The sequence below is a fragment of the Podarcis filfolensis genome (assembly GCF_964270895.1).
Source record: "Podarcis filfolensis genome assembly, chromosome: 2".
NCBI lineage: Eukaryota > Metazoa > Chordata > Lepidosauria > Squamata > Lacertidae > Podarcis > Podarcis filfolensis.
This window is the reverse complement of record NC_139605.1, coordinates 36,519,486-36,532,643: the sequence shown is the minus strand read 5'-3', so window position 1 is coordinate 36,532,643 and position 13,158 is coordinate 36,519,486. Positions and strand designations below refer to the sequence as shown.

Sequence of the window (13,158 nt, the reverse complement as noted above, 5' to 3'; positions counted from 1 at the left end):
CTGTTTACAGTCTGTTAAGTTGCTGCATTTTCTATGCTCAGTTAGAACAATTCTGTAAACCATCAAAACAAAACAGAGCTATGAAGAAAAAAAGTTGCATTTTACTCATTTGTTTCTAGTCCGAGGATTTATTTTAAATTTACTTGTAGCATACACTGAAGTCCTGTTTTTTACTTAAATGGTATCTGAGCAGATTCTGAGATTAGCAGTGCAGCTGTTATTAGTTTTTATTTTCAGTGCTGCAACCTTTATTGCTTTGTTCTTTTTAAAAAAAACAGCTTTGGCAAGGTTAATATTTCTTGCCTTGGAATTCAGGAAACTTCTCTTACCTGAAAGATACTGACATTGCTTGTTTTCATTCCTTAAATGGACCTTGAGCCTAAAGTGCAGTAGGATAGCTATATTCCTACTGAGAAGCATGAGTTCAGAGGAGTTTATTCAGTATGCTGAGGATTGCAACCTAAAACCAATGGAAGGAAATGTTAAGGGAATTAGGTTGCTTAACTTCAGTAATATTGCAGTTTTGTAAAGATATATGCAAATTTGCCAAACATAGAGGACAGAATATTTACATATGTTTAAGTCAGGGAGATAGAAAAGCCACCTGCAAGTGTGACAAAGAGTAAAACCCTGTAGACTTATACAAAGAATGATACAATAACCTGTTTAGTCTTTTCTCTGCATGGCATCCTGCCTGTGAGAGCAAGTGCATTTGGTGCTGATGAATTCATGTATAAGGCCACTGTTTTCCCCCGTGGACTTTATGAATTTCGAGAAAATCCATCAGTGTCATGAGACTACGATACAATTTATCGGGCAAGCTATTTTGGTGACAGATTATGCAGATCTGTATTACACCAAACACTCTTTCAAACAGAAGTAGAAGATCAATCATTTTCAACTATGATTACATTAAGGAAGACAGTGACGTTCACTTTTGATAGTATTCCTGCTTTTATGGTTTTATGACCTTTTCATTTCTTACATTACTGTTTTCTGTAATCATGTTCTAATTGTTTTATTCTTGGAAATGGCCCTGGGGTGGCCTAAAAATACCTGTAATAAATAGATGATAAGAAAAAAGGAGCCTCATGCTGAAACCCTTGACATTATATATGCTCAATACCTATCTTGCATAGTAGTGTTATGTGGGGGAAGCAGGAAATATAGAACATGAAAAATAGATGTGTCTCTGTTTGGGAACATTGTGAAGTAATACAAAATTTGCTTGCCCTGTTAAAATCTCAGCACAACCACCCACCCCCGAGGCCACCTCCATTGCATTGTTTGCAATGCAGAGTGCAGGGGATGCAAAAACCAAATACAAATACCTTTTGTTGTTGTTTAGTCGTTTAGTCATGCCTGACTCTTCGTGACCCCATGGACCAGAGCACGCCAGGCACCCCTGTCTTCCCAATAGTTATTTACTAATGTATCTTTTCCCCCTTTTCAGTTGCAACCAGAACAGTTGGACTGTGGAGCAGCGCATCTCCAGCATCCATTGTCAATCCTGCAACCTATCAAGGCCAGGCCGGTGTTCACTTCGCCAGGACTTACATCAGTAGCTGTCACCAGTGTCAATAATTACACAGTTGTATTTCTGGGAACAGCCAATGGAAGACTGCTCAAGGTAAAACTTAACAGTAGTAACCAAATGGTTACTAAAGGACTTTGTAGTAATCGGTATATATTTACATGGTGAAATGCTTGACAATAAGTAACCACATTTGGAAAGCTGTTTTTTAAATTGCCACCTCACCTTTATGTAGCTATCATGCTTAGTAAATTGAGTCAGGCTGGCTCAGTTCCTGAATGATTGACTGCCAAGGAGCTCCTGAATCAGAAGGAAGTGGTTTTAATGATTCATCTCCCTTCTAATGTTACGGGACGCTAAAGAACCGAAGGCATGGTTTTTCAGAGAAAAGACAGAAGAAGTCCTGAGTGCTTGTGGTTGTTAAAGATTCCGTGGTGCTTTTTTGTAAACAATAAAATTGCTAATTTGTGCACTTTGGCTAAATAACAGTTTGTGCAACTGTACTTTCTAAACCCCAAATTCCCCAGCCACTTTCTTTGCATGTACAGTCATATTTGATTGTCTGACTGTTTCTCTTGAAAGTTTAAGATCAATTGAATTTCAGTTGCATTTTCCACCAAACTGTACTGTTCCAAACAGGCTGATTAAGCACTGTTTAATGTGCTATCAGTGCTAAACAGTAGATAAGCACCGAACATTATGATTATCTGCAATGCCAATTATCTGGCTCGTTCAGCTCTAGCTTGTCTGTTAATCAGAGTTATCCTAGGGCACTTGCTTTCTGTACTAGCTGTTCTTTTTTTTATCTCATAGGTGGCTGCAGGGATGTTATGAGGTCTGCTGAGTGATATTTAAGTGTTTGAAATCCCTGTATGGGAGGAACTGGGTGATCATGAAAGGCTGATATGACTGTCTGAACAACTTGGGTTAGCATTTGTGAAATGATGGCTTGTGATAGATCCTCACAACAATAGAATTATTTATTATTATTTCTTAAATTTGTATACTGCCCTAAACCTGTAGATTTCAGGTGTGGAGTGTAGAAATTTCCTTCACCATAAACTGGCAGTTTCATTGCCTATCCAAGCAAGGAACTGGGCCTGCCTGTGGCAGTTTAATACAATACGCACACTGCCTTACCATTGACCATTCAGTTTGCTTTTGGCAGTCAAGGCCTGTTTTGAAGGGGGCGGGACTGCAGGCTGCATGTCATGTCATTGCTGTGGTAGCCAATGCAGCAGACCTTTATTCTTAGTGATTGCCATCTTTGTGTGTCAGCTGGCAGGAGATAAGAGTGGGAGAGTCCAGTCCAGGCACGATGCTGCCCAGAAGTCACTCTTGCATTGGAGTGAATTGCAGTTTCCCAGCAACGGGGTAGATGATGTCATCAGCCTGAGGAGGCTGCTCTAGGAATCTCTACAGCTCTTTCATCATGCAAATAAACCCTGCCTGACTGCTGCTGAAGGTTTATCACATATTTCTTAGACTACAGTTGGTCCAGGCTGAGTTTTCTTCACTCCCCTTGTTATTCAGCTGTTAGCCTTCTGCTGCAGTTCTTCCACCCTTCCCTAAGTCTTTCATTCAGTCATGGACCACAATAGCTCTTGTGCCGTCACCCATTCAGTAATGTCTCAAACAAAATGCTTCCATAGACTGTTCGTCAACCTTGGGTCCCCAGATGTTATTGGACTACAACCCCCACCATCCACAGCCAGTTGAACCAATGTCCAGGGATGATAGGAGCTGTAGTCTAACAATATCTGAGAACCCACAGTTGAAGAACAGAGCTGGACTACTGCTTAAGTGAGCCTAATGATAACTGTGTTCAGTTCAGTGTTAAAAGCATCTTGACAAAGCACTGTGGGCATAAGTGTGCTGATGCAGCACACTTGATCAGACTACTGATGATAAAATTAAAGAATTCATACTTGTGCAATGCAAGATTGGCATGTTAATCCATGATTCTGTTAATTTAAACAGGAAACTCCCTCACTTGACAAGCGCACTGCACAGGCTTTCATTCTACAATAAAGAAGCAACTGGATGTTGGTTTTAAATTGCATAGTGATATACAATATCTACTAATTCTTAACTTTTAATCAGCATTTGAGGCTACAGTGCAATCAAGATGTCATTTAATATATTGTAGAAATAAATGCCCATACTTGAAGTGTTATGGCACAGCTTTTAGTTATTAACTTCCTCGTATGAAATGCTCCCTGTCTTGATTGGCACTTGTAAAAAAGCACATAGAGAGATACACCCTCCATTTTGAATAAATATTCCCTGATTGGTCCGCGCTATTGCTAAGCTGGAGAAGAGACGTAAACCAATGCATGTGATATGCCCGTTTCATCTGTGTCAAAACAATACATCAGGGACCAAGATTTAAGGCACTATAATTGTCTTCAAACCATGAACAGCCACCAGCTGCAATAACCACGGTGGGTGTATGCCCACTTGCCAAAGCAAGGTTCAGTATTGGCCAATCAGGGTAGTCATTCAGTGGAGCTGCTACAATTGATGAGATGCCAGCCATTACGAAAAGGAAAAGCATTATTAGAAACCTGTTTTATATCAGTCTGGAGATAATAACACATAATGTAGAATATTAGATCAGAAGAGAGGGAGGACAGAAGGGAATCCAATTTCTTTGCTTTACAAATGTTCCTAGCAGGAAGGTGGGAAAGATCTCAGAGGTCCTCTGTTTTGACATTGGCCCAGAGGCACAGGCTACACAGCAGAGTGGTAGGCAGCCGGCATCAGAGCCAGCTCCATAGGGCAGTCGGTGCAGATTCATTCCTTACAGAGCTTGTATTCACACAATAGTAACAGATCTGCTTCCATTATCATATCAGAAAAGGCAGCCTTATCTGCTGAACCTCCATTAGAGAAAGGCTCCTGGCTGCTCTTTGCTGGGATAATTTGCTCAGATAGCTATAATCTAATTCTGCTACACAGCTGCACCACCCGCTTTTTTTTTTTTTTTTACCTTAGGGGCTCCTTGTTACTTGGCATTGCATACAGAATACTTGGTGTGAGTTATAATTCAGGTTTCCCATCCAAGACAAGACAGTATAAAAGGGCATAAGCAATGTTCAGCCAGCTCCCCAAGCAGCAATTATGATTTCCTATCACATAGGGAATTAATCTGATCCAGTAAGTTATAAAGTGCACCGCAGAGGGGCATTTTACAAGGGCCATTATCAATGGCATATTCAAGAGATTCATTAATGGATAAGCAGTATGTGTAAAGCCCCAGTGTTTCTAGGGTTGCCGTTGCAGCGGCAGGGTTTCCGTGTCTGGTTTGCAGTGAATCTGCATATGACTTTTGCTTCACTGCACCCTGTAAGCGAGTGGGTGCAGCAAACTACAATCCCAGGCTTTAGCAATACATCAGAACTGGGGATTGTGGTTTGTTTCACTCCAAATAAATCATGACGTTAAGCTAAGGTGGCTTTGGATGTAATTCTAAGCAAGGGGTGGGAAATCCTTTTGGCCCAGTGGGCCAGATACTTATCAGTCCCCAACCCACAGCCAACTTTGGCAGGTGAGGAGGACAGTCCATCTTTCAAATACCTGATGTCATTGTTGGTGTGGTTTGGGGAAAACAGCCAATAGAATTGCAGTCTGAGTCCCCCTCCCCCCCCTTTTTTTTTACTTTTGGGATATTCTTCATTTTAAAAACTGGTTTATTGAATCATCAAACACACAGTAATACTGTGTTAATTCATGCTAACTGTTCAATTAATAACTTTCAAGTTTCTATAAACAATGATTCCCTTTCTTCATCCGAAAAACCCAAAGTGGTGGTCTTATGAAATATTTATTTCCCTGGCAGATTAATCTGAACAGTTCTATGGAGGAGATAAGCAGGGAGTCAATTACTGTGGCTTATGGTGAACCTGTCCATCCCATCATGCAGTTTGATCCTTCTGACTCCAGCTACCTGTATCTAATGACTTCCCACCAGGTAAGACTCCTTTACAGACATACCTTCTCAGTGCCATTAGGTGAGTATGGAGGAATAAACAGTGTTCTGGAGATGAGGTAATTTTTTTAAAAAGTTGTAGAAGTTTGATTCCAATCAATGAACAAGTTATGTTCACACCCCTTTTATATGACTAATACTTTTGGGGTTTTTGTGGGTTTACAGGTCTATGCCAAGAGACTTATTTTTTTTAATAACAACAAATAATCCTGGAAATAAATATTTTCGGAATATTTGTCTGCTTTAATAATTTGGTATTAAATACCTTGTTGTTAAAAAGATAAATCTCTTGGTATAAACCTGTACACCCATGAAAAACTAAAAGTATAAATTATATAAAAGGGGCTTGAACATAACTTGTTCATTGATTAGAATCAAATGCTTTGGGGCAGTGGTTTTCAACCAGTGTGCAGTGGCAGCCTGGGGTGCCTTGAATGATGGTCAGGGGTGCTGCAGGCAACACTGGTCTCTGTCCTTCTTTCCTTACCTCCCTCCTCCGATGCCTTTTCGTATCTCTGCCTCCCAAAGGCTTGCACAGCTGTTGGTTGCAGCAACCCTGGCTACAAGCTCAGCAGGCGAATGGTGCCTCTGGGGCTGGTCAGAGGGTGCTGGTTGCCAGGAGTTGAAGTGGCCTTGGAATAAGCAAGCAAATGGGCAAGGGAGCCCAGCCAGCCAGTCTGCCAGCCCTTTCTGTTGGGAATTGACAGACAGTCCCAGGCCCCTGTGGGGCAGTGTGAGGAGGCACCTCTCTTTGGGGTGGGGGGGAGGGAAGCTCAGAGACCAGGGTGGCTGCCCAGAGGACTCTCAAGGAGAGGAGGCTGAGGAAACACCCCACAAGGGAGGGTGTTGAAAAAAGGGTGAGAAGCTGTTAGCTGTGCAGGCAAGAGGTGACGCAACTGGGCTCCTGAGCCCCACAGGGGTGCCACAGAAAGAACGTAGTTGATCAAGGGAGCCGTGGACTCAAAAAGGTTGAAAACCTCTGCTTTGGGGCATCACAAAAATGCACAACAAAATGTTAACAAGACTTCAAATTTTGTTATCAATATTGATCTCATGGAACGTTAATATTATGTAGGATAATTTCGCTCTGTCTCTTTAAAGGACTTTAAAGTTTTATCTGTGTTGTTCATTCTGCATTTAGATTTTCCTGAAAGCTGAATGATAGTGGTTCCTTCCTTCCTTCCTTCCTTCCTTCCTTCCTTTCCTATCTATACTGAAAGCAAAATAAGAATTATTTAGGTATCACTGAATTTCTACCACAATTTTGCCTAGAGTTTAAAGTTGTCACTACTGGGGATTTTCTCAGTACACAGTTGTACCTAATTTATTGGATACCACAGTGCATGAGCGAGAACTATTCAGCATATAAAGTGTTCTTTTCTTGTATAATTATTGCCTTCCTGTTGCCTTTAAACTGCCTAGTTGAAGAGAAACTCAAGTTTGGTATGTGCTCCAGTCATCAGTGGTGCAAGCTACATTCATTCTTAATCTACTGAAACAGATGTGCAACCAATAATTTTGTACTTGGTATTTAAACTCTCCAGCTGCAATTCCCTACAGAATATCCATATATCACTGTACAGACTCTCACAAGATTCCTTTTGTGATAGTATATCATGCCATTACTGTATCCCATTAGCATTAACAAATCAAAATGGTTTGCCTAGGATAGGCTTTATTATTCCGTCTGCAAGGCATCAGGTGATATAATTTGTCTCTTCTCTGGCTAACTTGGTTCTGTTTCCTTTTCTCCAGAGGTATTTAGCTTTGGGGAAATTTGTTTAGGCAAGGTAAGAGGATGTTCCGTACAATATGTCAAAAGTTTCACTTAATCTACACAAGCCAGAGCTATGGTTTGAAATTACATAATGTACCAGCCTTGCTGAAGTTATGCAGGTTTGGGTTGGGTCAAGTAGCGCTGAATAGGAGAAGAAAAAGAAGAGTTTGGATTTGATATCCCACTTTATCACAACCCGAAGGAGTCTCAAAGCGGCTAACATTCTCCTTTCCCTTCCTCCCCCACAACAAACACTCTGTGAGGTGAGTGGGGCTGAGAGACTTCAGAGAAGTGTGACTAGCCCAAGGTCACCCAGCAGCTGCATGTTGGGGAGCGGAGACGCGAACCCGGTTCCCCAGATTACGAGACTACCGCTCTTAACCACTACACCACACTTAACCACTACACCACACCACACATAGGTAGCCCTATGCATGCCACCATCATGTTCTATTGAAGAAAGGTGGAACATAAATATAACTAATAAAAAATGAAGAGGAAAACTCAACTTGTTCTTTATGAATGTTAGTCCTTGAAAACATCCCTTTCTCTTGTCATTTGCTAGCATAGCATATGCTATCCGTTGGTTAGAGAAATCCCACAGCCTGCAGAATTCTCTGTTTGAGAGGTTTCACTGTGCTAACATCACTTATCACTGTCTCATATCAGCTGCTGCTATCAGTGTGCGATTATACCATCCTGAAGCATTATCACCACCATACAGTGGCAGCAATATCCAAATTGTGTGTGGGTCCCCCCCCCATATTGTCCTAGCATACCATAGGTTCTGGTTGAGTTATGTGTTAAATTTCACAAGAAAGCAAATGGAATTATGGCTGTTGTCGAGAACCATGATTTTGGATGTGATCTGAGGAGAAGCCAGAACAATGTAAAAACAATTCTTGTGGGAGTATAAGAGGTTTATTTATGTCCCTTTTGAGTAGGTTTAAATCAAGCGTTTGAAGGACGATGTGATCTCTATGTCAGATCACTCTGGGTATTCTAGCTATTACCGTTAGAATGTTGCACACAGAACCTGCACCAGATAGTGGGCAGAGGTATTCTTTGTAATTGCAAAATGGCATTGAAATTGTTGTTGTTGTTGTTTATTAAATTTCTCTAGCACCCTTTAGCATGGAGGGCTAAGATGCTGGAAGTATTTTTCATTGTCTTCTCTTCATATGGTATTTTATAATGGTTTTGAATATCTTGTCACTCAAGAGGCCACTAGTGAAATTATATCGCAGTGTTGCTTCATCCAAATAACTTTCAGCCAAATTATATATTTATTTAAACTCTTATATGCTGCTTTATCTTATGCTGCTTTATCTTATGCAGACCTTAAAGCAGTTTTCATAAAAGTGTACATAAACAACAAGAAGATCAATAAAATATCATAAAATACATAGTAATTCATAACAATCTCATTCCACTGAACAATAGCATGAGAAAGAACAAAAAAAAATGGGGGGGATAGATTTAACCTCCAAAGTATTAAAAACAGATGAGTTTTCACCAACAGGTGAAAACCCATTAATGTTGTGGTCATTTGTGCTTCCAAGGGGAGGGAGTTTCGTAATTCCATCCCGCCCCCCCCCGCCCCCCGAGATGACCCACTTCCAAGTCATCACATAACAAGCAACCCTCTGGACCCCTGGTAAGGCTCCCACTGCCTATCTTTGGGCTCAGGATGGGCTCAGGCATTCTGTTAAGTACCTAGGTACCAATTTGTGTATATTTAAAGTTGGCATTTTGAAATGGACTTTGTCACATAGAGGCAACCAGTGCACATCCCACAAAAATATGATGATGGAAGTGATTATAAGGATGTTCTCTAACCTACTCTTCCATCCCAGACTGAGGAGGATAGGTATTACATGATACTTCACCAAAGTCCGGCTGTGCAACCAATCTGGCTAAATCCTGAACCAGATCATGCTGATTTGTGCCTGGTACAAGTTGGCTTGAAGCAACTATACATTGCTACAGAGTCGGCCAGGTGGAGCCATACTGATTTGTAGCAATTTGTGCTGATCCAGAGTTTAAAACATGCTCCAAAAAAAGGTAGATAGACTGTCTCTGAAGTATTGCATTTTCTAATTACAAGATTAGGATTTATCAGTCCAGTGGCAGCTAAAAAAGCCAATGCAATTCTGGGCTGCATCAATAGGAGTATAGCATCTAGATCAAGGGAAGTAATAGTGCCACTGTATTCTGCTCTGGTCAGACCTCACCTGGAGTACTGTGTCCAGTTCTGGGCACCACAGTTCAAGAAGGACATTGACAAACTGGAACGTGTCCAGAGGAGGGCAACCAAAATGGTCAAAGGCCTGGAAACGATGCCTTATGAGGAACGGCTAAGGGAGCTGGGCATGTTTAGCCTGGAGAAGAGGAGGTTAAGGGGTGATATGATAGCCATGTTCAAATATATAAAAGGATGTCACATAGAGGAGGGAGAAAGGTTGTTTTCTGCTGCTCCAGAGAAGCGGACACGGAGCAATGGATCCAAACTACAAGAGAGAAGATTCCACCTAAACATTAGGAAGAACTTCCTGACAGTAAGAGCTGTCCGACAGTGGAATTTGCTGCCAAGGAGTGTGGTGGAGTCTCCTTCTTTGGAGGTCTTTAAGCAGAGGCTTGACAACCATATGTCAGGAGTGCTCTGATGGTGTTTCCTGCTTGGCAGGGGGTTGGACTCGATGGCCCTTGTGGTCTCTTCCAACTCTATGATTCTATGATTCTATGAGATTAGGTCGGATCAAGTCTGGATAGATTTTTGCCAAACCAGGGAGGGATCAGGGTAACTTTACACCAGATATCCCCAAACTCGTCCCTCCAGGTGTTTGGGGACTACAACTCCCATCATCCCTAGCTAACAGGACCAATGGACAGGGGTGATGGGAATTGTAGTCCCAAAACATCTGGAGGGTCGAGTTTGGGGGTGCCTGCTTTACACAGACTTACATGGGATGCTGGTCAGTATTATTGGCAGCAGCATTCTGCACTATCCAATGTTTTTGTTTTTCACCTTTCAACAAAAACTTCCAGAGCAGTTTACATAAAGAAATACAGAAACAATCAAATTAGAAATAAAACAGCCTAGGAGTCATAACAACAGAAGAACTAAAAGGCATTGAATTGATCCTGCAACTTTCTTAAGGATGCCGTTTTCAGTAATAAGAAATCTAGACTTTTTTCTTGTCAGGCATCTTGACTATCTTCTCTTGTTCAGATCTTAATGTTCTGCATATAGAAGACAAATACCACCTTTTAAGTAAAAATGTATAGATTTATTGCCTTACTCATCCAAAATTCCTCAATTGGGAAATAGCACTGGAATAGAATATTTAAAACAACAGAAGAACACACTGAACTGTCACTGCTATTTCCATCTTAGATGCTTCTACAGAAACTTAGCCCACAGAAATGATCTTGCAAGACTTCTCAGAATTCCTCTGCTCCGTTTTTTTAATGAGTTTCCAGGAATGGGGATTTCTTAGATTAAATACAGAGCTGCTCCAGGATGTGTGGGGAAGTGGGGAGGCTAAATTTGGCCAACTTAGCTTAGCTGGAGGCCATCCTTTTAATGCAGTACCTGTACCAACAGCAGCAGTCCCCAGTGGTGCTCAGGCACCAGACAACAGCTGGCTGGCATCTTCATGCTCACCCAGAAGCCCCTTTGCAGGGAGTCACTGAGCCTATAAAACTTTAGAAAATTGCTTAGCATGGGCAACACATAAGGTAAGGTTGGGATGATACGGAGAAGAATTGCATGGCCTTTGTGCAAGAAGGACACATAAATTTGTGAAACATTCCATATTTTTCAAGCTAGGAGTCAGAGTTCTCTCTACTGAGCACACAGTGAATGGATAAGAGTTGCGCTTATGAAGTTGCTGTCTACTATAGATGTAAGGAGGTTAGAGAGGGAGATTGCAGGCTAAGGATTAGGAGGAAGACAGAAAGGAAAGTTAAAATGTTTTAGTCAATATTAGTGATGTTCTATATTTCTTAAAACAAAGTTAAAATGTTATGAGACATGAATAACGGGTGGACGTTTCACTTGGTGAGAGTAAGCATTTCCATTACTTGATCTTAGAGTAAAGATTTCGGTTATAAATCCACCTGTGTGGGGGATTGCTCTATGTGATGCATAAAGTTTAAATCTCAGACTTTTCAGAGGGGAGAGGTGGCGGCAGCAGGTGGAGGGGAGATTGTAGTGAAACACAAAAGAGGAGACTGGACGCTTACTCCTTCCTGGGTGGGTGCCTGTTGCGGCTGTCGCACTCTGCCATCATCCCTGGGCAATGAGAACAGAGCGCACAAGGCCGGGTGGCCATTAGGGAAATTCCTCCGGCCACCTGGACATCCGGCTGAAGTTCCCGCCTGCTGCAGCATCTCAAATGGGCCAATCAATGGCCTCTGTAGTGGGTGTGCCTCACAGGCTGATAGGGCATTGGCTGCACGCCTGCCCTCAGCGAGGCATAAAAGCCGGCAGCGCAAAACACAAAAGAGAAGAATGCACTTATCTGCTGATTCACCCTATACTCACTACAGATGGCCCTGGGAATAACCAATCACTCATTTATTTATGCAACCTTGTATAAATCTGGTTGTAGGTGTAAGAGAGCATTCCCAACTGGGAATAGCACACAGGAGAGAAGGCTTTCTCCCAGGAGATCAGATTTGGACCCAAGTGAGGAATTTATAGCTCATTAGCTTGGTCTGGGGCCTGTCTCTAAAAACTGCTAGGATTGCTAACACTTTCTTCTTAAAGGTCTCTTGCAGCAGAGTGTTCTATCACGATCTATGCTAATAATTAAAGACCTCTGTGGTGTCAGTAACCTATGACACAAAACAATAATGTTAATAAACTGTGGTTTCCTTCTTTCCTATTAACAGATGAGTGCCTCTCTGAAAGCTTTTTTAAATAAAAAATATTCTTCTCTTGGACTTTTGTTATTATGCAGATAGCCCGTGTGAAAGTAGCTGCCTGTGATCAATATACCACATGTACAGAGTGCTTGGCTGCAGCCGATGCTTACTGTGGATGGTGCACCTTGGAGACCAGGTGGGTATTTTTGTACACTACATGCCTCTTAGTAATAGGCTGCTCTGTGCAGAAAATAATTGTCTGTTGTTGAGGGAAATCACTAGTCTTTTTTATTTCATTACTCTGCTTCTGCTCTTTTGACAAGATTAGGGTTGTTTGATAGCAGTCTTCAAAAGTCATTTCTAATTTTAATAGCTCATTTTGAAGAAATCATTGCCATGGCTGAAACCTAAGCATTCAAAAGCCATTTAAAAAAAATATTTTGTAAACAAGGTACACTTTTCACAAGTAATTTCATAATTCATAATTCAAACACGTAATTGTTTATGGAAAAAATAATAATAACTTTACAAAATAAACATTATGAGATGCTGAGTTTGACAAGAATAAAAAGCATCTCTAATTAAAATCAGTATAGAAGTGCTTTGTCATCTGTATTTCTATTATCGTACCGTAAAATAGAAGATCTATGAAGAGACCTTTCAAGGTCCTTTTCAAGTGGCTTCCATTAAGCAGGGGACCAAAATCCTAGGAATATTTCTTTGATAACACATATACCTGAAAATTAAGATTATTTTAAAACATGTTGCTAGGTAATATTTTGAAGGGACAGTATAGGACTAAATGGCTGAGTGTTCTTTCTTTTTTCCTTTGTCAAATACAATGTCCACTGTAACCATGGGATTCAAGAGTGAAGCTAACAGGATTACACCACCCCTTGGGAAAATGATAAGAGTATTTTACAACTGGTCTTATTCTGAGCACAGTACCTACAATCAGGTCATGTGCAATCTGTAGTCTTGATA

General features: G+C 41.2%; 1 protein-coding gene across 1 annotated transcript in view; it reads left to right on the top strand.

Moving 5' to 3' along the window:
- PLXND1 (plexin D1) overlaps nucleotides 1–13,158 on the top strand; it is a 154,274-nt gene that overhangs the window by 42,915 nt on the left and 98,201 nt on the right. The window contains exons 2-4 of the mRNA XM_083602674.1: nucleotides 1,454–1,630; nucleotides 5,376–5,507; nucleotides 12,270–12,370. Of these exons, the coding sequence (XP_083458800.1) occupies nucleotides 1,454–1,630; nucleotides 5,376–5,507; nucleotides 12,270–12,370 (410 nt within the window). The remainder of the gene's footprint in view (nucleotides 1–1,453; nucleotides 1,631–5,375; nucleotides 5,508–12,269; nucleotides 12,371–13,158) is intronic.